The 26037-nt window shown below is 36.0% G+C and overlaps 1 protein-coding gene across 7 annotated transcripts; it reads right to left on the reverse strand.

Moving 5' to 3' along the window:
- Positions 1–7551: 7551 nt before the first annotated feature.
- LOC131954987 (ras-related protein Rab-28) lies at positions 7552–25597 on the reverse strand. Of its 7 annotated transcripts, none has more exons than XM_059318901.1 (7): positions 25576–25597; positions 17600–17694; positions 16957–17053; positions 13818–13906; positions 10686–10812; positions 10097–10200; positions 7552–9488 (listed from the first exon to the last, which is right to left on the reverse strand). In XM_059318901.1, the coding sequence occupies exons 2-7, from the start codon at positions 17672–17674 to the stop codon at positions 9315–9317; spliced, it is 666 nt and encodes a 221-aa protein (XP_059174884.1). In that variant the 5' UTR covers positions 17675–17694; positions 25576–25597; the 3' UTR covers positions 7552–9314. The 7 variants fall into 7 exon arrangements, with proteins under 7 accessions (XP_059174884.1, XP_059174845.1, XP_059174868.1 ...); XM_059318862.1 differs by lacking the exon at positions 25576–25597 and adding an exon at positions 25197–25446; XM_059318885.1 differs by lacking the exon at positions 25576–25597 and adding an exon at positions 25129–25163.
- Positions 25598–26037: the final 440 nt, after the last annotated feature.

The following is a 26037-nucleotide window of genomic DNA, read 5'->3' on the forward strand; positions in this document are numbered from 1 at the left end:
TATAAAGCTCAGTTCTGTATGTAAAAACGCATATGTTTGTCATTGGTCTTGGATGGATTTAAGTGTTAGACAATTATCGTGCGCATTTGTCTAAATTTATGAGTTAAAAAATTACTATTAAAAGTGTTGGGAAATAATTTTCATTTTTCAAATTATAGTAATAATTGTCGGCATGTTCATTAAACACAAGTTTTAAAAAAATATCATCTTTTACAAAAATTCTAATTATGTCTTTATTTAGTCCTATAGCACTTACTTCCCTTTGATAAATTAGGAAAACAAAATTACTTCCCTTTATAAAACCATTGCATTAGTCGAAAATAATTTACTTTTTAATTACTTTGTTTTGGTGTTGGGAAAAAAAAATAATTACATAATTAGCGGGGATTGATCAAGTGCAAATGTTGTAGGTATTTTACGGATAAGCTTGGAGTATTAAAATTGTTCATTAAATTGAAACAGGCGCGTTCGTTTAAGTGAGTGCAAAAGACTATGAATAAGTTGGGGTACTATAGTCGTTCATTAAGCTAAAACAGGTGATTCCGCCCCGGGCGTTTATGTTCGCGTTAGTGTTTTCTTTGTGTTTAGGTGGGTTGGCGTTAGTGGTTGCGTTTTGATTTGGTTAGTTTTTGTTCTTTCTTTTTTCGTTTTTGTTTGTGTTTTTTTTTTTTGTTTGGGTTTGTATTTGTGTTTTTGGTTGGTTTTGCGTTTGGATTTGGTTTGTTTTCGTTTGCTTTTTCGTTGTTGTTTTTTTTGTTGGTGTTGGTGTTTGTGGTTGGGTTTGTTGTTAGGTTTTTGTTTTCGTTTGCTTTTTTGTTTGTTTTTTCTTTGTGTTTGTATTGGTGTTTGTGGTTGTGGTTGGGTTTGTTGTTAGGTTTTTGTTTTCGTTTGTATTTGTAATTGTGTTAGCGTTATGTTTGCGTTTGGTTGTTTTGGTTGGTTGTGGTTTGGGTGGGCAATGCCGGGTTTATGATGATTACTAAACACACAGGTAATGGTCTTTAACATATATATATATATATATATATATATATATATATATATATATATATATATATATATATATATATATATATATATATATATATATATATATATATATATATATATATATATATAATATATAAAGCTCAGTTCTGTAACGTGTGGCAAAAAAAAAGTTTGTCGTTGACAGTTCTACGGATTTAAGTGTTAGATTTTTTATCGTGCTCAAAGTCTAAATGTACGAGTAGAAAAATTACCATTGAAAGTCTTTAAAAACAATTTTCATTCTATTTACTTAGAAGAATAATTTTCAATTATGAACACGACATAAAATTTTTAAAAAGTGTATCGACGTTTATAAAATTTCTAAAATTGTGTCGGAAATGTATTGACTGCAAAGTTACTTCCCTTTAATGAAAAATAAATCCTTAAGAAGAGAGAATTAACATTTTATTACTTTGTTTTTGGTGTTAAGAAAAAAAAAAAAATTACACAATTAGCGGGGATTGATTAAGTGCAATGTCGTTAGGTATTTTTAACACTGCCTTTTATTTATTCTATACACTGAACATACTGTTCAATAATTATTATTTTTTTTTAAAATCAATAACATTTAATAAGCCAGGTCCTACAAATCATATACGTTTATTTCTTTCCATTTACGGATAAGCTTGGAGTATTATCATTTTTGTTCACTAAATTGAAACAGGCGCGTCCGCCGGCGCCCCTGCACGGTTTGATTTGGCACCCTGGGCTATCATGTGAGCGCTATGCTGCATAATTTTGTTTTAAACAGTGCGATAGACTATGGATAAGAAAGGTTACTATAGTCTTTAAGTGAATCAAATCCGGGCGTCCTCCGGCACCCCGACAGGGTGCTATTTGGCGCCCCGGGCCTTCCGGTGTACGCTATGGTATCTACGTTCGCGTGAGTTCAAAAGACTATAAATAAGTTATGCACTATAGGCGTTTACTAAGTTCAATCAGGCGGTGACGTCATGGTGCGTCCTCTGGCGCCCAGACAGGGTGCTTTTTGGGGTCCCGGGCCTCCCGTGTTCGGTTTCGCGCCTACGTTCATTAAAGTGAGTGCAAAAGACTATGAATAAGTTGGGGTACTATAGTCGTTTATTAAGCTGAAGTAGGCGATTCAGCCCCGTGAGCACTTTGCGTTTATATTCGCGTTAGTGTTTTCTTTGTGTTTAGGTTGGGTTTGCGTTAGTGGTTGCGTTTTGATTTGGTTCGTTTTTGTTCTTTCTTTTTTCGTTTTCGTTTGTGTTTTATTTTCATTGGGTTTGTGTTTGTATTTGTGTTTGAGGTTGGTTTTGCGTTTGGATTTGGTTTGTTTTCGTTTGTTTTTTCTTTTGTGTTTTTTTTCTTTGGGTTTGTGGTTGGTTTTGCGTTTGTATTTGGTTTGTTTTCGTTTGCTTTTTCGTTTGTGTTCGTATTGGTGTTTGTGGTTGTGGTTGGGTTAGTTGTTAGGTTTTTGTTTTCGTTTGTATTTGTAATTGTGTTAGCGTTATGTTTGCGTTTTGTTGTTTTGGTTTTGGTTGGTTGTGGTTTGGGTGGGCAATGCCGGGTTTATGATGATTACTAAACACACAGGTGATGGTCTTTAACAGAAGGGTTTTTCACAGAAGCCAGAGCAGGGCCTGGCCGGGACGGCTAGTATATATATATAATATAAGCGGGCTGTGTCTGTCCTTCCGTCCGTCATCGCTATAGATTTTGGGACTATAAAAGTAAACTACGAACCATGCTGTGCTTTTCAGTGCACCGCATTGTCTTATTATAAGTATTAGAGTAGGGTTTGTTTATATAACGACATAGAGCTATTTTATAATTTCCACTGTTTGTACAATTTTGCATAACGTAAAGAGAATATTAAATACACGCACATTGCTAAAACATATTAAAAGGATCAATGTCAAATATTGTTTTCGTTAATATTCCTAGAAAAAGTGGATACATTTTAATAACATAATAACTGTAGGGTAGAAAAATCAAATTAAACTGTTTAGTAATTTTGCCAAGGGAGGTATTTTAAAAATAAATTGAACTCACGCTAAAAATGTGAATGCAGAATCTGCAAGACGGAATAATTTTTGGCATAATATAATTAGCAAAATGTGAATGCAAATTATGCAGACGTGTAAGAGTACATTATTGTTGGAATATTATAATTAGCATTGATTGATAAAAGGCTATCTTTTATTTATTTTATTCACTGAATGTAATGTTTACTACTTATAATTTTTAATCAACTATTAAGCACTATTATAGACGCGTCATCACGTTCATTAGGTGCGCAATGGTTTTAGTTATGAAACTCTATTGTAAATTTTTAAAATTTAAAGTACTGGGAAAAAAATGCGTGAATGGATAAAGTGAAATATTTAGGTAAAACACGGATAATTTAAATACTGCCTATTATTTATACTGTTTACTAATTATTATTCTATCTTTCGGTTTGCGGACAAGATAGGGGTTTTATAGGAGAGGCGTAGCGAGGGGGGGGGGCATATGTCCCCGGGTGCCGACCTTAGGGGGCGCCAAAGTGGGTTGGAAAAAATTTGCGAGGGGGGGGGGGGGTGGAAATCTAAAGTTTTAGGGCGGGGGGGGGGGGGGGGGGGGGGCAGGGGTGCAAATCGAAAGTTTGAGGGGGGTGCAAATCACCGGAAAGGGCGCAATTTGGCGCTACGGGCTAGACTGTGAGCAATATGCCTTTATGATTGCATTTCAGATGTGTTTATGTTATGAGTATTTAGTTTGTTTTTTTTCGTTTGTGTTTTTTTTTGCGTTCGTTTGTGTTGTGTTTAGTTTTGTTCTGTTCCCAAGTTGGTACATTTAAAAAAGATTTACCGTGGCGGAGCACGGGATGCAGCTAGTATATATATATTACTACATCTTTCATCACGTCACCATGAAAATTTGGTTTTTGAGAATATTCCTGGGAAATTTTCTGAGTTTCGGCGAAATGAAGTATTTTAAATATGCAGGGGTGATTTTTTTTTCTCTAAAAAGTTTCCTTTAAAACCTGACTGTCTATGGGGCAAGTGAAGTAGAGTTCTCTTGTTTCTGTGACCTCGGCATATGAAGAGATAGTGTGGTCAGCACTATGCCCAGCCACCTTTACTTTCCCTAACGTGAGTTAGGTAACCATCAGAGTTGGGTGGACTCAGGGACGGTCTAATAACTTGAACCCGGATTCGAACTCGAGACTTACGGGTTAGAAGTCCAGCACTCTACCGCTAGACCACTCCATCCTCTGACGTCCCTATATACGGTATACAAAAATAAAAGTCGATTCAGTTTGACACAGATCGTCATGAAACTTTGGGGTGTTGATTAGAAAACTCCAGGGAAGGGTTCTGCAAAAGAAACTTTTTTTTTTATTTCGCAAGGGCGGCGCCCCGGAGGGTGCGATTTTTCTCTATATACATTATATAAAAAATAAAAGTCTGATGCGAATCGACACCATTCCTCCGAGCAGTGTTTATTTCATCAGCCCCCCCCCCCCTTCCCCCGAACGAAATGGAATTTATATAGATAATATATATGTTTAAGTTTTTTTTTTATTTCAAGTGCCCACCCGATGAAAAAAGTCTGGAAGAAACACTGCATCCGGGTGCTATGAAACTTTGGGGAGTTGATGAGAATACTCCCGAGAAGGTTTTTTTCGAACAAATTAATTAAAATTTCTTATGGGCGACGCCTCGAGAGGGCGCGATTTTTGTCAATACACGTTTTGGCGCCCAGAGTTCCATAGCGACTATCTTAGCACTTGGTATTCGTATTGGTATGGCGCCTACATTCGTTTTAAGGAGCATCCTACAATATTGACTAGGCGGCTCACAACATTCAATGATCAAACCAAGCCAGGAGCCGTACGCGGCGCCCCTGCGGTAGTGTAATTGGGGGCTAACGAGAGCTCCCATATACGTCCCTGACACAAAGGCGGTTAGTGATTAGCGTACAGCGGTAGTTTGCCGTGTCTCGATATAGCTGATCCAAGCACAGGCATTGTTTACATTTAATAACAAGGTCACGCGCAGTTTCTACCAGGCATTTCTTCGGCCCGAAAAAGTCTACCGCCCCCCCCCCCCCCCCGAAATTTATATAGAAAATATATACTTTTAACAGTGTCTGCCCCCCCCCCCCCCCCCCCCCGAAAATATCAAGTGCCCCTATTACGAACGCTATTCTGTCAGTCGCAGAGCTAGCGAACGCCCCGGGTTCGTTTTGAGATGGCTAATGACAGATATAAACTACTAAAGAGTGTCAGAACACAAAACAAATTTCAACGTGGGTTCGTGAATAAAATCTAGGGGTATAAACACGCTGAACTCCTGTGACTCACAACAACTTTAATCTGTCAACAACCGTTTAATAGGAGTACAGGAATAAAAGTAACACTAGGACTGTACAAAATAATATATAATCTAAGAGTAAATAATAAACCAAAAGCCAACTTACAGTTGATGAAAAAATCACTAGACTAGATAACAAATATCACAGATATGGCATTGGATAATGAACACAGCTTAAGGAAAAATACTGAAAACACTGTATGACACTAGAATCACCAATAATAGGGGTAAAATTGCCGCTATAACTATGTAACACAAAATGGCGTCACACAAAATGGCACTCTCTCTCTCAAGATGTCCCATAAAAGGCTGCCTAGAACCTTTGCGTTCAGGGTTTTTAAATCACCTCCGAACCAGAGGTCACTCCAAAGTCCTAAGATTATTGGTTGGGATTTTACTAAAGTTCGAAATAACCAATTAAAATTTCATCACATGACGTGACGGAAAAATTCAGGTGATTGTACAACTCTCCCAAGGTCGATTACATAAACCAAAAACTAAATTATATAAAAAAAATAAGACCTAAGTATGTCACCCCCCCCCCCCCCTCCCCCGGAGAAAAAAGTCTGGAAGAAACACTGGTCACGCGTCTAAGCATATAGGATTGGTATTGCATTGATGAAACCCTTTTCATTGATGAAAATATTTAGTCAGACTTTATTGGTCCTTTATGCCTAACTACACCTTTCATCCGATAGCCATGAAACTTTTGTAAGTCGTTGCGAATAGACCTGGAGAGATTTGTGAGACGCCCGGCTAGGCGCAATTAGGCGCCCATGGCTCTCCTGTGAGCGCAATAGCACCTACGTTCGTTTTAAAAAGTGCAATAAACTATGGATACAATGGGGCATTATAGTCGTTCACTAAACTGAATCAAGCGCGTCCGCCGACGCCCCTGCAGGGTGCGATGTGCCCCGGGATATCCTCAGACTTTCTTCTTTCCAAGCCGCAACGCCAGCGGGCACGCTAGTCTTATGTAAAAACTAAATTTACTGTTATTTATTCCATATAATCAACTTTTAATTGTTTCAGTTTTAAATATTTTTAGCGCAATTTTCATACTGGCAATTGCGATTATTAATTTGTTATTTCTGGATGGATGTGTGTCCGCAGTTTTAAGTCGTATCTCCTCCTCAACGAAGCAATATCGAGGACTAGTTCCAAAGCAAATATGTTAAGCAAGTTTCGAGGATGATTGTGGGCCAAAAAAATTCCCGGAATTCCTTCCTGGATTTCCCGGAGAAGCCAAAAAACCTCGAAAAAATGCAGTTTTTTTGCCCATATCTCGGCAACCAGACCACTTAGCGACTTGAAACGTTTACCAATAGATTCCTGCATTAATTTAGAACAATATTACCGAAGAAAGTTTTCAAAAATATCCTTTTGTTCTGTCACAAAAAATTAATTAAGGAAATTGCGCTTAAATTGTCACTAGACTTTTTATTAACTTGTTTTGCTAAAGAACAGACATTTTTTAAAGTCAGAAAATACAGACTCAGACATCGTGGAAAAGTTATATTTCTATAACCAGAATTTTTCATACTTCATAAAGATTTTGTACGAAATTTATATAGATCTAGGACCTGTATGTGAGATAGTGCTGGACTTCTATATAGATCTAGGACCTGTATGTGGGATGGTGCTAGACTTCTATATAGATCTAGGACCTGTATGTGAGATAGTGCTAGACTTCTATATAGATCTAGGACCTGTATGTGGGATGGTGCTAGACTTCTATATAGATCTAGGACCTGTATGTGAGATAGTGCTAGACTTCTATATAGATCTAGGACCTGTATGTGGGATGGTGCTAGACTTCTATATAGATCTAGGACCTGTATGTGGGATGGTGCTAGACTTCTATATAGATCTAGGACCTGTAGGTCCAGTCAGTGGAGCGTCCATGGATCAACCCAGCTCTGATTGGTAATTACACTAATTAACTCACAAAAGGGAAAGTGAAGGTCGCTGGCAAAGTGCTGACTATATTATTCCTTCATATGCGGAGGTTAAGAAACATATAAACTCTACTTCATCTGCCCAATGGATTGCTAGGTCTAAAGAGGATTCTTTACTTCAGTTAATTGTTCAGCGTTAAGGAGCAGTGACTAAGTGTCCATTGAGGAGAATTTGAGAACTTTTGAAAAAGTTCTCAAATTCTCCTTAAAATTACCAAAATGACAAAATCTTACCATAAGGATAATATTTGTGCATTGTTTAATCAATAAACAATATGCATTCAATATTTAAGACTTCAGTTATTTATTTACAAGAATAATTTTTTTTTAAATGTATTACTTTCATATTTTACACACGTTTGTCATTTGTATAGGAAGAGAATTTTTCACAATGATATTACAGTACAAAACTCAACAAATGTATAGCCATGTTTGTCATGGTAAAGCAATATTAGTCATTAAGATTTAAATACATAGTATTAGTAGTGAAAAAAAAATCTCAAATGTCTCTGTAATTTGTGTTCTACCTGTTTATCTGTAGGGGACTGACTCTCTCCCATTACCTTCTAAACAAATATTACTTTTTTTTTCAAACCTTAATAAATAACTATTTTAATTTTGAAAATTCCTAATTATTTAAAACTAAATTCTAAAACTGGTTTAAAATTAAAAATCTTTCTATACACACACAATAAACCTATACCCATTCTTTTGATATAGTTTACCATGTAAATGTTATAAGTTTGAATTATAATTTCATAGCTATTAAGAAGTGTAGTTAATGCAAAAACAATAGCAAGTCTTATCTAGATGGTCTGCCATAGCAAGTCTTATCTAGATGGTCTGCCATAGCAAGTCTTATCTAGATGGTCTGCCATAGCAAGTCTTATCTAGATGGTCTGCCATAGCAAGTCTTATCTAGATGGTCTGCCATAGCAAGTCTTATCTAGATGGTCTGCAATAGCAAGTCTTATCTAGATGGTCTGCCATAGCAAGTCTTATCTAGATGGTCTGCAATAGCAAGTCTTATCTAGATGGTCTGCCATAGCAAGTCTTATCTAGATGGTCTGCCATAGCAAGTCTTATCTAGATGGTCTGCCATAGCAAGTCTTATCTAGATGGTCTGCCATAGCAAGTCTTATCCCAAGATGGTCTGCCATAGCAAGTCTTATCTAGATGAAGCCTGGCATCCACTCACCTTCCTGTTCAATATAAGCTAGACTTGACGTTTGACAACTAGAGACACTGCCATGCTGTCATACAACTAGAGACACTGCCATGCTGTCATACAACTATAGACACTGCCATGCTGTCATACAACTAGAGACACTGCCATGCTGTCATACAACTATAGACACTGCCATGCTGTCATACAACTAGAGATACTGACATGCTGTCATACAACTAGAGACACTGCCATGCTGTCATACAACTAGAGACACTGCCATGCTGTCATACAACTAGAGACACTGCCATGCTGTCATACAAGAGACACTGCCATGCTGTCATACAACTAGAGACACTGACATGCTGTCATACAAGAGACACTGCCATGCTGTCATACAACTAGAGACACTGCCATGCTGTCATACAAGAGACACTGCCATGCTGTCATACAACTAGAGACACTGACATGCTGTCATACAACTAGAGACACTGCCATGCTGTCATACAACTAGAGACACTGCCATGCTGTCATACAACTATAGACACTGCCATGCTGTCATACAAGAGACACTGCCATGCTGTCATACAAGAGACACTGCCATGCTGTCATACAACTATAGACACTGCCATGCTGTCATACAACTAGAGACACTGCCATGCTGTCATACAACTAGAGACACTGCCATGCTGTCATACAACTTGAGACACTGACATGCTGTCATACAACTTGAGACACTGACATGCTGTCATACAACTTGAGACACTGACATGCTGTCATACAACAAGAGACACTGACATGCTGTCATACAACAAGAGACACTGTCCTACAAGATATGAGTTATGTAATGGTACACAAAGAGCTGGTTGGCTGTGCTGGGGCCATCTTGTGTTGTGAAGAATTATTGGAGTCAGTCAGCTGGGCCTTGACCACCCTCTGGTACTGCTCCACCTCTGGCTTGCTCAGCTTGACCTGAAGGATGTCCGCTGCCACTTTCTGAAAGCAGAGATCTACCTGTGGGGGGGGGGGGGGGGGGTCAAGTCTTAGGGCTGGTCGATGGCACATATGACAAGCATGTGATATGACAATGTCCTACAGAGGCATACAGTGTCCTATAGACTAGCAGATGGGACAATGTCTTGTAGATGAGTACATAGGGCAATGTCCTACAGAGGCGTAGCGAAGGGGGGGCAGGGGGGTACATATGTCCCCCGGGCGCCGACCTTAGGGGGCGCCAAATTGGGTTTGAAAAAAAAAAATTAAAATATTATTTTAGCTGCATTTTTGCTTTATATGAGGGGTTGGGGGGGGGGGGTGTGTTTGCAAATTGAAAGTTTGAGCAGGGGGGGGGGGGGTGCAAATGAAAATTGAAAGTTTGTCCCCGGGCGCCAGGAAGAGTCGCTACACCTCTGATGTCCTATAGACTAGCAGATGGGACAATGTCCTATAGACTAGCAGATGGGACAATGTCCTATAGACTAGCAGATGGGACAATGTCCTATAGACTAGCAGATGGGACAATGTCCTATAGACTAGCAGATGGGACAATGTCCTATAGACTAGCAGATGGGACAATGTCCTATAGACTAGCAGATGGGACAATGTCCTGTGAAGGTACTCACAGATTCTCCAGTCCTAGCAGACACCAGGTAGCTTGAAGCAGCGTGGTCCTGAGCAAACTTCAGGTGCTTGTCTTGTTTCACACTGCGCATATGCTCCAGGTCACCTGCTCAATGGGACAGGAAAAACATCACACACCTAGCCCCACACACCTAGTCCCACACACATCTAGTCCCACACACATCTAGTCCCACACACCTAGTCCCACACACCTAGTCCCACACACCTAGTCCCACACACCTAGTCCCACACACATCTAGTCCCACACACATCTAGTCCCACACACCTAGTCCCACACACCTAGTCCCACACACCTAGTCCCACACACCTAGTCCCACACACCTAGTCCCACACACCTAGTCCCACACACCTAGTCCCACACACACCTAGTCCCACACACCTAGTCCCACACACATCTAGTCCCACACACACCTAGTCCCACACACCTAGCCCCACACACCTAGTCCCACACACAGCTAGCCCCACACAGCTAGTCCCACACACCTAGCCCCACTCACCTAGCCCCACACACTTAACCCCACACACCTAGTCCCACACATCTAACCTCACAGAGACACTAAAACAACTTACTTTTGTTCCCTACTAATGCAATGTGAGGTAGAGGTCCTGAGTGACAAACTTTTTTCACAGCACTATACCAGTCTTCAAGGTTCTCAAAACTGGAGTAATTTGTAATGTCATACACTAAAACAACACCCTTAAAAATAGATAGAATATATATATATATGAAAGTATGTTTGTTTGTCCTTTATGCAGTACTACACCTTTCATATAAACGTAATGAAACTTTCAGAAGTTGTTAAGAATACACCTAGGGAAGTTTCTGCAAAAATTAATTTTTTAATTGGGCTGTGTGCCTATGTTCACTATAAAGAGTGTAATCACTTTGGAAATGATTAGCTACTATAACCACTCACTAAATCAAATCAGGTGCACAATCTAGCATGCAGGGCTCCCCCATAAGCACTAAGGTGCCTACATTAGGAAAATGGGTGGTTGCTGTAGTGTTTTCTAACTCATTATTTTGGAGAGTTATTACACTCAAGGCTTTCACACAGCCGTCCTTAGGCGTCTGGGCAGTGGTGGGAAAAACCTGGCGCCCCAACAACTATGATCCAAAAATAGAAACCCTGCTTTATTTAGATTAAACTGTTTCAGAAAACAAGCATTTAAAAATACATAATTGGTAATAAATGCATTGATGAAATCCTCCTAAAACATTGTGTCAGTTTTCTTCTAAAAACTAATAAGTATGATAATTCTAGGTTTACACAACAGTGGATATTGCACTGTCAACACACACGCGAAAAGCATAAAGGGACATAAGCGGGAGTCTTGACGATAAAAGTGAAACCCGGAAACTCAGATCTTGCAAATACGGAAAGGGAAAAAAAATAAGATTCTCAAATCCAGAAATCCTGTATATCTCGGAAAAAGGCACCCCTGTAGTAGATATTAGATGAAAAGTGGCACCACTGCAGTAGATATTAGATGAAAAGTGACACCCCTGTAGTAGATATTAGATGAAAAGTGACACCCCTGTAGTAGATATTAGATGAAAAGTGACACCCCTGTAGTAGATATTAGATGAAAAGTGGCACCACTGTAGAAATATTAGATGAAAAGTGGCACCACTGTAGTAGATATTAGATGAAAAGTGGCACCACTGTAGTAGATATTAGATGAAAAGTGACACCCCTGTAGTAGATATTAGATGAAAAGTGACACCCCTGTAGTAGATATTAGATGAAAAGTGGCACCACTGCAGTAGATATTAGATGAAAAGTGGCACCACTGTAGTAGATATTAGATGAAAAGTGGCACCACTGTAGTAGATATTAGATGAAAAGTGACACCCCTGTAGTAGATATTAGATGAAAAGTGACACCCCTGTAGTAGATATTAGATGAAAAGTGACACCCCTGTAGTAGATATTAGATGAAAAGTGGCACCACTGCAGTAGATATTAGATGAAAAGTGGCACCACTGTAGTAGATATTAGATGAAAAGTGGCACCACTGTAGTAGATATTAGATGAAAAGTGACACCCCTGTAGTAGATATTAGATGAAAAGTGACACCCCTGTAGTAGATATTAGATGAAAAGTGACACCCCTGTAGTAGATATTAGATGAAAAGTGGCACCACTGCAGTAGATATTAGATGAAAAGTGACACCCCTGTAGTAGATATTAGATGAAAAGTGGCACCCCTGTAGTAGATATTAGATGAAAAGTGGCACCACTGCAGTAGATATTAGATGAAAAGTGGCACCCCTGTAGTAGATATTAGATGAAAAGTGGCACCCCTGTAGTAGATATTAGATGAAAAGTGGCACCCCTGTAGTAGATATTAGATGAAAAGTGGCACCCCTGTAGTAGATATTAGATGAAAAGTGGCACCACTGCAGTAGATATTAGATGAAAAGTGGCACCCCTGTAGTAGATATTAGATGAAACCTAGGAGTTCTGTGACACATTCTCATATGATTTGTGGAAGTCAATACACTGTACACAGATTCTCATATGATTTGTGGAAGTCAATAAGCAAAACTAAGAGATTATTTCCTTAAGCTGCATGGAGATGGAGATTACAGAAACAAAGCGCTCAACAAATTCAAAATGAAGCTGCACATTTCTAAACTGATGTCTGAAAGGCAGCAGCAGAAGTCACACTGGTTTGCAGTCAATTTTCCTGACTCTTTTGTTTTTGTATGAAAAACATTTTCCTGACTCTTTTGTTTTTGTATGAAAAACATTTTCCTTACTCTTTTGTTTTTGTATGAAAAACATTTTAATGTTTTTTCCTCTTTGAACACATACATAATGTTGAAGCACGGTTTATTAAGTGCACCAGTAAAATTTGCTTTTATGTTTTCAATTTGAAATAAAAATCACATTTTTTTTTTCCTATTAAGATGGGTTTTGGTGAATGTACAAGCTGGGACAGTCCAGTACCTCCTAAAGATTAAGAACCACTGTTACAGATGTATAAACAGACAATGAGACATACATATGAAGCTGAGGGGGGGGGGGGGGGGGGGCAGTACCTCCTAAAGATTAAGAACCACTGTTACAGATGTATAAACAGACAATGAGACATACATATGAAGCTGAGGGGGGGGGGGGGGGCAGTACCTCCTAAAGATTAAGAACCACTGTTACAGATGTATAAACAGACAATGAGACATACATATGAAGCTGAGGGGGGGGGGGGGGGCAGTACCTCCTAAAGATTAAGAACCACTGTTACAGATGTATAAACAGACAATGAGACATACATATGAAGCTGAGGGGGGGGGGGGGGGGGCAGTACCTCCTAAAGATTAAGAACCACTGTTACAGATGTATAAACAGACAATGAGACATACATATGAAGCTGAGGGGGGGGGGGGGGGGCAGTACCTCCTAAAGATTAAGAACCACTGTTACAGATGTATAAACAGACAATGAGACATACATATGAAGCTGAGGGGGATGCAGTACGTCCAAAAAGGTTAGGAACCACTGTTACAGATGTATAAACAGACAATGAGACATACATATGAAGCTGAGGGGGATGCAGTACGTCCAAAAAGGTTAGGAACCACTGTTACAGATGTATAAACAGACAATGAGACATACATATGAAGCTGAGGGGGATGCAGTACGTCCAAAAAGGTCAGGAACCACTGTTACAGACTTACAGATGCATTAGGTACCTACATGAGCACCAAAGATGTAGTTGTCCAACATGGTACCACCAAGTGTTTGACCCCCAATGTCCCAAACTTGCAGCGCAACATTGACATTTCCTGCAGAGGATCAAAATATATCTTCAGCACATTTTTTTAAAACAAAATGTATCTTCAGCACATTTTTTAAAATCAAAATGTATTTTTATCAAATTTCTTTTCTACTACCATTTAAATATATCTACATCTTATTTTTTCTACTACAATCAAAATATATCTACATCTTATTTTTTTCTACAACAATTAAAATATATCTACATCTTATTTTTTCTACTACAATCAAAATATATCTACATCTTATTTTTTCAACTACAATTAAAATATATCTACATCTTATTTTTTCTACTACCATTTAAATATATCTACATCTTATTTTTTCTACTACCAGTTAAATATATCTACATCTTATTTTTTCTACTACCAGTTAAATATATCTACATCTTATTTTTTCTACTACAATCAAAATATATCTACATCTTATTTTTTCTACTACAATTAAAATATATATACATCTTATTTTTTCAACTACCATTTAAATATATCTACATCTTATTTTTTCTACTACCAGTTAAATATATCTACATCTTATTTTTTGTACTACCAGTTAAATATATCTACATCTTATTTTTTCTACTACCAGTTAAATATATCTACATCTTATTTTTTCTACTACAATTAAAATATATCTACATCTTATTTTTTCAACTACCATTTAAATATATCTACATCTTATTTTTTCTACTACCAGTTAAATATATCTACATCTTATTTTTTCTACTACCAGTTAAATATATCTACATCTTATTTTTTCTACTACCATTTATATATATCTTCAGCAAATTTCTTTTCTAATAGTACTAACTCAAACAAAGTAAATCTTCCATTAAATCTCTTTCTTATATCATGTGCAAGTAGGGGGGTGGGTCATGGTGTTATATCATGTGCTAGTAGGGGGGTGGGTCGTGGTGTTATATCATGTGCTAGTAGGGGGGTGGGTCGTGGTGTTATATCATGTGCTAGTAGGGGGGTGGGTCGTGGTGTTATATCATGTGCTAGTAGGGGGGTGGGTCATGGTGTTATATCATGTGCTAGTAGGGGGGTGGGTCGTGGTGTTATATCATGTGCTAGTAGGGGGGTGGGTCGTGGTGTTATATCATGTGCTAGTAGGGGGGTGGTTGTTAGCCATGGTGTTATATCATGTGCTAGTAGGGGGGTGGGTCATGGTGTTATATCATGTGCTAGTAGGGGGGTGGGTCATGGTGTTATATCATGTGCTAGTAGGGGGGTGGGTCATGGTGTTATATCATGTGCTAGTAGGGGGGTGGGTCGTGGTGTTATATCATGTGCTAGTAGGGGGGTGGTTGTTAGCCATGGTGTTATATCATGTGCTAGTAGGGGGGTGGGTCATGGTGTTATATCATATGCTAGTAGGGGGGTGGTTGTTAGCCATGGTGTTATATCATGTGCTAGTAGGGGGGTGGGTCATAGTGTTATATCATGTGCTAGTAGGGGGGTGGGTCATGGTGTTATATCATGTGCTAGTAGGGGGGTGGTTGTTAGCCATGGTATTATATCATGTGCTAGTAGGGGGGTGGGTCATGGTGTTATATCATGTGCTAGTAGGGGGGTGGGTCGTGGTGTTATATCATGTGCTAGTAGGGGGTGGGTCATGGTGTTACATCATGTGCTAGTAGGGGGTGGGTCATGGTGTTATATCATGTGCTAGTAGGGGGGTGGGTCATGGTGTTATATCATGTGCTAGTAGGGGGGTGGGTCATGGTGTTATATCATGTGCTAGTAGGGGGGTGGGTCATGGTGTTATATAATGTGCTAGTAGGGGGGTGGGTCATGGTGTTATATCATGTGCTAGTAGGGGGGTGGGTCATGGTGTTATATCATGTGCTAGTAGGGGGGTGGGTCATGGTGTTATATCATGTGCTAGTAGGGGGGTGGGTCATGGTGTTATATCATGTGCTAGTAGGGGGGTGGGTCATGGTGTTATATCATGTGCTAGTAGGGGGTGGGTCATGGTGTTATATCATGTGCTAATAGGAGAGCCTGATGACAGGTTTATAAAACATGAGACAAATGGTTGCATGAATAAATGAACACTGCTGGTGACACAATGAACACTACTGGTGACACAATGAACACTAATGGTGACACAGTTTTCACTGTACAGAAGACAATGCTGTAGGACAGACAACAGATTGATGCAAATGTCATTTTACTATGTCATAGAAAAAATGGAGATACTGCCTACTGGTGTTTTAGTGAGTGGATGGACGGGAATTTAGAACATCAGGGACAGCTTTAAGTAGGGGAGGGAAGTCAGTTCAAATGTAAGTCTCCTTAAGTAGGGGAGGGAAGTCAGTTCAAATGTAAGTCTACTTAAGTAGGGGAGGGAAGTCAGTTCAAATGTAAGTCTACTTAAGTAGGGGAGGGAAGTCAGTTCAAATGTAAGTCTACTTAAGTAGGGGAGGGAAGTCAGTTCAAATGTAAGTCTACTTAAGTAGGGGAGGGAAGTCATTTCAAATTTAAGTCTCCTTAAGTAGGGGAGGGAAGTCAGTTCAAATGTAAGTCTACTTAAGTAGGGGAGGGAAGTCAGTTCAAATGTAAGTCTACTTAAGTAGGGGAGGGAAGTCAGTTCAAATTTATTTTTTGTGATTGTTGTACATACACATTCCCTTCTTTTTTTTTAAGGAACAAAATTAACTCAAATATTATTTATTTTAAATGCCTACATATAATACTTATATTTTAATTTAAGAGGAAGTCACATGACCTTACAATAACTTTTAAACTGCTACAAACTGTACACCAGCAACTTTTAAACTGCTACAAACTGTACACCAGCAACTTTTAAACTGCTACAAACACCAGCAACTTTTAAACTGCTACAAACTGTACACCAGCAACTTTTAAACTGCTACAAACTGTACACCAGCAACTTTTAAACTGCTACAAACACCAGCAACTTTTAAACTGCTACAAACTGTACACCAGCAACTTTTAAACTGCTACAAACTGTACACCAGCAACTTTTAAACTGCTACAAACTGTACACCAGCAACTTTTAAACTGCAACAAACTGTACACCAGCAACTTACCGGGGAGTTGTATTCTCTTCAAATAAAAATCTAGACCAACAGTCTGTCCATAATGTTTGGAGAAGTTTTCTTGTGAATATCTCATGCAGAGTGATGTCTGAAACACAAGTGATGTGTAGATCATGATGTGATGTGTAGATCATAAAGTGATGTGTAGATCATGATGTGATGTGTAGATCATAAAGTGATGTGTAGATCATAAAGTGATGTGTAGATCATAAAGTGATGTGTAGATCATGATGTGATGTGTAGATCATAAAGTGATGTGTAGATCATAAAGTGATGTGTAGATCATAAAGTGATGTGTAGATCATAAAGTGATGTGTAGATCATAAAGTGATGTGTAGATCATAAAGTGATGTGTAGATCATAAAGTGATGTGTAGATCATAAAGTGATGTGTAGATCATAAAGTAATGTGTAGATCATGATGTGATGTGTAGATCATAAAGTGATGTGTAGATCATAAAGTGATGTGTAGATCATAAAGTGATGTGTAGATCATAAAGTGATGTGTAGATCATAAAGTGATGTGTAGATCATGATGTGTAGATCATGATGTGATGTGTAGACAGGGGTATAGATTGGATGTTATGACAGTAGTAGTGACAGGATGTAATGATGTCCTTTTCTAGTTGAATCACCTTGCCTGATGCACCATCCCCTAGAACAACTAATTTCAGCTGTCTGTCCAAGGATTCATCTTCTGAGTCTGACATTTTCCTTCATTCATCACAAACTGATTAAAAAAAAAAATCTGACCTGTGATCACAAACTGTGGCAAATTAAAAAAAAACTGACATGTGCTTCCCATTTTAAAGTTTAAACCTACAGAGTGTTGTAAAATTTAAACCTACTGAATGTTGTAAAATTTAAACCTACAGAGTGTTGTAAAATTTAAACCTACTGAATGTTGTAAAATTTAAACCTACAGAATGTTGTAAAATTTAAACCTACAGAGTGTTGTAAAATTTAAACCTACTGAATGTTGTAAAATTTAAACCTACTGAATGTTGTAAAATTTAAACCTACTGAATGTTGTAAAATTTAAACCTACTGAATGTTGTAAAATTTAAACCTACTGAATGTTGTAAAATTTAAACCTACTGAATGTTGTAAAATTTAAACCTACTGAATGTTGTAAAATTTAAACCTACAGAGTGTTGTCAAATTTAAACCTACTGAATGTTGTAAAATTTAAACCTACAGAATGTTGTAAAATTTAAACCTACTGAATGTTGTAAAATTTAAACCTACAGAATGTTGTAAAATTTAAACCTACTGAATGTTGTAAAATTTAAACCTACTGAATGTTGTAAAATTTAAACCTACTGAATGTTGTAAAATTTAAACCTACTGAATGTTGTAAAATTTAAACCTACTGAATGTTGTAAAATTTAAACTACAGAATGTTGTAAAATTTAAACCTACTGAATGTTGTAAAATTTAAACCTACTGAATGTTGTAAAATTTAAACCTACTGAATGTTGTAAAATTTAAACCTACTGAATGTTGTAAAATTTAAACCTACTGAATGTTGTAAAATTTAAACCTACTGAATGTTGTAAAATTTAAACCTACTGAATGTTGTAAAATTTAAACCTACTGAATGTTGTAAAATTTAAACCTACTGAATGTTGTAAAATTTAAACCTACAGAATGTTGTAAAATTTAAACCTACTGAATGTTGTAAAATTTAAACCTACTGAATGTTGTAAAATTTAAACCTACTGAATGCTGTAAAATTTAAACCTACTGAATGTTGTAAAATTTAAACCTAGTGAATGTTGTAAAATTTAAACCTACAGAGTGTTGTAAAATTTAAACCTACTGAATGTTGTAAAATTTAAACCTACTGAATGTTGTAAAATTTAAACCTACTGAATGTTGTAAAATTTAAACCTACTGAATGTTGTAAAATTTAAACCTACTGAATGTTGTAAAATTTAAACCTACAGAATGTTGTAAAATTTAAACCTACTGAATGTTGTAAAATTTAAACCTACAGAATGTTGTAAAATTTAAACCTACTGAATGTAGTAAAATTTAAACCTACTGAATGTTGTAAAATTTAAACCTACTGAATGTTGTAAAATTTAAACCTACTGAATGTTGTAAAATTTAAACCTACTGAATGTTGTAAAATTTAAACCTACTGAATGTTGTAAAATTTAAACCTACTGAATGTTGTAAAATTTAAACCTACTGAATGTTGTAAAATTTAAACCTACTGAATGTTGTAAAATTTAAACCTACTGAATGTTGTAAAATTTAAACCTACAGAATGTTGTAAAATTTAAACCTACTGAATGTTGTAAAATTTAAACCTACTGAATGTTGTAAAATTTAAACCTACTGAATGTTGTAAAATTTAAACCTACTGAATGTTGTAAAATTTAAACCTACAGAATGTTGTAAAATTTAAACCTACTGAATGTTGTAAAATTTAAACCTACAGAATGTTGTAAAATTTAAACCTACTGAATGTTGTAAAATTTAAACCTACTGAATGTTGTAAAATTTAAACCTACTGAATGTTGTAAAATTTAAACCTACTGAATGTTGTAAAATTTAAACCTACTGAATGTTGTAAAATTTAAACCTACTGAATTTTGTAAAATTTAAACCTACTGAATGTTGTAAAATTTAAACCTACAGAATGTTGTAAAATTTAAACCTACTGAATGTTGTAAAATTTAAACCTACTGAATGTTGTAAAATTTAAACCTACTGAATGTTGTAAAATTTAAACCTACAGAATGTTGTAAAATTTAAACCTACTGAATGTTGTAAAATTTAAACCTACTGAATGTTGTAAAATTTAAACCTACAGAGTGTTGTAAAATTTAAACCTACTGAATGTTGTAAAATTTAAACCTACTGAATGTTGTAAAATTTAAACCTACTGAATATTGTAAAATTTAAACCTACTGAATGTTGTAAAATTTAAACCTACTGAATGTTGTAAAATTTAAACCTACTGAATGTTGTAAAATTTAAACCTACTGAATGTTGTAAAATTTAAACCTACTGAATGTTGTAAAATTTAAACCTACTGAATGTTGTAAAATTTAAACCTACTGAATGTTGTAAAATTTAAACCTACTGATGTTGTAAAATTTAAACCTACTGAATGTTGTAAAATTTAAACCTACTGAATATAAAACTCAGACCAAAAAGAAAATTGGCCATTCCAGAAATGTTTAGGCATTTATGGAATGCTCAAAATGGGTTTCAGATAAAGAAATAAATAGCTGACATACTTTGCATCTAAAGAATGATCATGAGGTAAAGATCATGAGGTAAAGATCATGAGGTAAAGATAATTAGGTAAAGATAATTAGGTAAAGATCATGAGGTATTGATCATGAGGAATTCCCTTGAGAAGATGTCACAATGACACCTATAGTGTTCTAACCATACTAAACAAAAGAGTGATGCATAACTCTGCATTCTAAAATAATAACAAGAATTTAGATAATAAATAAACTGGGAGTGATCTCCTCTAAACTTTCTTGAATATTCTTATATAACACTACGGGGGATGGCAACTCAGGATATAGTCAATATTTTAAACCACTTTTAATTACTTCAACTTTTTTAAATAGAATAGAATCTCGTGGAAAAAATAATTGCACACCAAGTGAACGCCTAACAAAATGTGCATAATAGGGCGGGATATTATTAGTACTTTATAAATTCACATGCGTTTTTAGATAAATCGGAAATAGCATAAATCACTACTTCCGGTCAACAGAAATTACTCAAAATTTGATAGAAGGCAGAGAACCATCTTTTACTTGTATGTGAAATTTCATTTATCTATCTGATATTATCGGATAAAGTAATCAAGTTATAGGCTTTTGAAAAATTGAAAGTAGAAAAAGTTCCACTTCCGGTTATCGGAAATCGCTGAAAAGTTGATACGGATCTAGAAGATCTAGAATTATGATAAGTAAAGAAGCTTGGTGATAAACTTATTTAATTATTTGTGATAATTATGCCTATGACATTAGTAAATAATAAACAAAAGGCTCAGCAATTGACATGGGGGGGGGGGGATTCTAATTAATAAGGCAGTGAATTTAGAATGACACGAAAAAGGCATGATAGTTATCATTCATAATGATTTAGGATACAATTTTTACATTTAATAATAAAAACTAACAAAAAACAAATAACAACAAACAATATGTATTTAAATCACAGCATATTGCCAATAAATTCATAGAAGCAAATAGACAGGGAAGCTGTAACTTCTGATGTGGTACAACTTACTTAACACTTAGCTTAATAAACTTTTACAAGAATTTAAGGTTTTTCTATTGATTAGTTGTACCAAAATATCAATAGGGCCTGATAAAGACCCTAGTATAATATTAGTTTCCCTTTTGGACCTGTCAATCCATCATCCATAGAGCAGCTGAAGTAGAGTTTGTCTGTTTCTTGACCACTGAACATGAAGTGATGGTGTGGTTAGCTCTCTGCCAAGCTATCTTTACTTTCCCTTGGGTCAGGTACTCAGCTTGGTGGATGCTGCACAGACAGACTAGTCTGAGATCTGAGCTTAAGACTTGCATGTTAGTAGTTGAGTGCTTTACCACACCATCCCTAGTTTTATTTTTCAGCATTCTTCTTATTACATGCTTCAGTATCAATCACCAAATGTATCCTATCTATTATAGTAACATTCTGGACATACGTCTGTTGCAGTCACTACAGTCACTATAATTACTATAAAAGGGTGCAACACCCTTTCATAGGACTTTTTAATTATATGCAGTCATACTTAATCTATTTTTTTTTTTATATTTCTATTGCCCCCACCCTCTAGCAAAGTTTCAATTTTAATATTAAAAAAACAACATAGACTTTCAGTCTGCATATTGACCTATATAGAACAGCACCCCTCACTTTAATTTGACTTGATTAGTTCTAATTATCCTTCATCAAATTTTGATTTTACTTTCATATTTCTATTGCCCACACTCTCTAGCACTAATGTGCAAAGTTTTATAATTATATCTCAAATAGCAGCAGTGGTATGCAAGCCTAAAGCCAATCACACAATTAAATCCGATGTTACAGTGATATATAACAAGTTTAATACATAAATTTAAAAATTCATATAAAATAAACTATTAGGCCTAGAATGATAAATTTGGTATTTTTATCAATGGGGTATATTATAGGATTGATCTGTGTACATTTTATCATTCTATGATAAGTAGGAAAAATATCCCATCATGCCTAATATATACTGTATATAATTATAAAATAAATTATATATTATATTATTAGGTAATCTATCGTTTTGGGTACGTAAAATTGCCCGCGGCTATTAATGTACGAAAACGTTACCTCATTGTCAAGGCTGTAATAGAAGTATATTGTGATATGTTTGTGTCAAATATTATAGATAAATGAATAATAAACCTAAATCAATGGCTAAATATATCAATATAGGCCAGAAATTAACTTTAAACAGCAGTGTCTGCAAGCAAGATTTGCTATATAAACAGCAGCCATTTGTAAAATAGAGTGGCTTCCCCCTGAATCTGGCGCTAAAAGCTTATAAAAATAAAACTTAAACAAGATGGCTGCTATAGTAAATGAGCATGGTTGCATCTGTTGGAAACATCGCTAGTCTTCATTTATTACTGAAAAGTTTTAATGCAATTGTTTAAAAACAGGTACATAAATGAAACAAGGAAACATTTTTGTATTTTTCAAAACATAAATCCTCCTCAAAATGTGAAATAATTATTAAAATGTAAGGAGTCACCTGCTTTTCACATTACTAGTCGGGGGTTGATTTTTACGAACCCAAAACGATAGATTACCTATTATTATACTTACTTATACTAGATCTGATCTAGGTAAAATCTTAGTTTAGGGTCGAAAATTCCAACGTAGCTAGTAATGTGCGATGAAGGTAACTAATGAATATTTCTTTCATTTGGCCATATTTATGTCATATTTTACATAATGTAACAGATAATTGAATAACAAATCACAATCCAAGACCAACCCAGTCATAAATATCCTGGAATAAACTTTAAACTACCCCGTTCGAGACAACAATGAGTAAATACAAGCAGCGGCCATGTTTTCAAAAACAATAATAGAGTAGTTTCCCTTGAAAAATTGTCTATTCGCATGTCTTTTGTGTTGATTTTGTGGTTTAATAGGATTGTTTTGTATTGATTTAATATATGCCTGCATAGTAATTATTCTTTTTTTTCAATATAGTTGACATGAATGACTAATAAAACTTTTCAGACTTAATAGTGTGCATCCAAGACCACAACAATTGTTGGGAGGTCGAACTTTTGAACACTTTATTTGCAGTAATCAAATCAATATTAGATCGCTCATAAATGACGTCGCTCTTAAGATAGTAATGACAGCGTGCATTATTACAGAACAAACATATAAACATATTGTTTCAGATAGAAATTGGTGAAAACAGGATGGCCGTCCGATTTTGAAGCTGCTCTGCGCTTTATAAAAAGCACAATAAACGATAAGATGACACTTATATTAAAGTAAATTATAGTTCTGAATCTTGATACATTAAAAGTGATATTCGGAAATTAAGAGCCAGACAGTCAACATGATATTTCAATTGAAGCCCAAGAAAATAAATTTCCTCAAACGATGGAACATTACTAAATTTTTGCGCAGTTTAGCGAAATTAAATTTAAGTATTTACATCATCTTACAAAGCGCGATAGCCTACTGGTGCTCTAATGCGGCCCATGCTAATGGCCGTATTCCTAACGCCCCGCATTAGAAGCTGCTTATTCGTCGGCAGGCATTTGGTGGCAAGCCTTTTCGACGGGGATAATGTGTTGAGGCCGTTTTGCCAAATGTCTTAAACTAGCAGGCTTGCAACATTTGTGATGATTTGTTTTAAGCAAGGTATACGTTTACTAATGCTTATTTATCGTTATTTTGATTGAACATAGCATTATAGAGGTTCTCCATCAACCACCTAGGTATTTTTCCCCGTTCACCTCCTTTCATGAGACCGTCACGTCATAAATTGCGGAGACGCCTGAGTTGACGTCACAAATCTTCACTCTTTCCCGTAGCAAATCATATGTGACATCATTTATGGACAACCCCATATCACTCACTTGGGTACTTGATATTGACAATTTGACAACAAAGGATAACCAAAATGTGTCTGACAGGTGGAGACTTGCGATGGACCATTATGACAACACGCACTTAAGGGGTGGACTGGCTCATTGTTTTAGATGTTTTACGAGGGAAGCTGGTGGATAATACATTTTGTCTCTCTGTTCTGTATATATAAATGATGACAAACATTTAATGTTGTAAAAATATGGTTAGAGATCTTAGATAAGGCAGAGTGAAGCGTAATTTTTTACATTATGACTTGTTGTGACATTGACAACAAAAATATGATGGAGGTTGGGGTTTAATTAAGGTAAAGAGAAGTAAAAAAATGTCATAAGTTACAATAGAATTACTAATTGATGAAAAGAAAAACCTGAAATGAAAATAGTGAACATTCAAACAATAAGAAAAAACTCAAACTATATAGACTTTCTAGTATTAGTAAGATCAAATAAACATTAGTAAAAAAACGTGATTTAATACATGGATACAAGTTGCATCTCAAAATGCTTCTAGAATTAATAAAGTTGTTTGTTAGGAAATTCAGTTTTTAAAGGGCAGAATTTTAAAAAAATGCTTTGTAATACGGACTATACAACAAGACAATCATAATTTAAATACATTTTCATACGAATAGAAATGAAAGGGAAGCTACTCTCAATAACATTTTCTTAAGATGGCAGCTGTTTTTAATAGCAAATTTACTATCTCGAACAGTGGCGAACAGGGTTGATAAAAATTAATTTCAGGATATTTAAATTGATTTAACCATAAATGGTGATCTATTATTCAATTATCTATAATATTTTACCAAAATATACTCATATTTAATGACATATTCATTAATTCACTCTCTCCCACATTAGTTTTGGCCGAATTTACGACGCTAAACTAAGATTTTACCCTGATCTATGCTACTACTAGAGTCTAGATTGTACTAGTAACGTAACTATTTACTAGATCTTTCTATATCTAGAATGATGGGCTTCTAATTGATGGGTTATTCTATGAGTCTATGACAAACATGGATTTGGATCTCCGGATCAGATCTAGATTCTAGATCTAGAGTCTAGAGTCTACTTTTTTCCTTACCTGGCCTGATGAAGTTTACAATTTTCAACGCGTCGTATCCAGACAACCATTTTTATTTGTACTATTTAACCAATGTACCAGGTTTCTCAAACAGGTAGATTTTAAAAAATTATTATATGGCATGTTGATATTGACACGTTTACCAGAATCATCAGAGTTAATAACTTAGAATAAGATGGATAGATCTATCTTCTATATACCAGAGGCGTAGCTAGGGGAGGGCGGCCGCCCCGGGCGCCGACCCTAGGGGGCGCCAAAAGGGGTAGAAACTTTTTTAACAAAGTTCATTTTAAGCTGCAGTTTTGAATTATAAACAGTCAAAGTAAAGAAATAATTTAACGGCTGAGAGCACTTGCATACTGATTTAACTGTTTTCTACCTTGATTGTGTAACTGTAAAACGTATATCCTTAAGAAATAGTGACCGGAAAAACCGCTATCCAGCTTTCCTAGAGGGGGGGGGGGGCGCTTTTTCGAAGACTAAAATCGGAAAAATTCACACCGGATTAAGGAATAAATAACCGATATCACTCAGAAAAGAAAAACACATTGAACTAAAGCGTATTTTACGATTGTGTAACATAAAAAAAAGAGTTAGTGACGTTTAAAATCCACTCTACAATTTTTGTGCAAGATGGTGGGGCACTTATCACCAAACAAAATCGCAAGGATTTGTAATGGATCGCTTACTATATAAATATTTTAACACTTAGAAAAGAAATCAATTGTATTAACACTTAATGTACGATTTCACTCCCCAGTTTTGATAAGTAATAACGCGACTAGTTCTTTGTACGATTCTTACGATTCTCTCAACTTCATCGTGAGAGATCAGATACTTT

Source organism: Physella acuta, unplaced genomic scaffold (genome assembly GCF_028476545.2).
Source record: "Physella acuta isolate Inbredline_101_S28 unplaced genomic scaffold, ASM2847654v3 ptg000079l, whole genome shotgun sequence".
In the NCBI taxonomy this organism is placed as follows: Eukaryota; Metazoa; Mollusca; class Gastropoda; family Physidae; genus Physella; species Physella acuta.

Coding starts and splice junctions, on each gene's coding strand:
- LOC131954987 (XM_059318901.1), bottom strand. CDS start 17,674: ATGTCAGACTCAGAAGATGAATCCTTGGACAGACAGCTGAAATTAGTT. Junction 10,201..10,685: donor TGCATTAGTAGGGAACAAAA/GTAAGTTGTTTT, acceptor CCCATTGAGCAG/GTGACCTGGAGCATATGCGC. Junction 9,489..10,096: donor CTGCTAGGACTGGAGAATCT/GTGAGTACCTTC, acceptor CCCCCCCCACAG/GTAGATCTCTGCTTTCAGAA.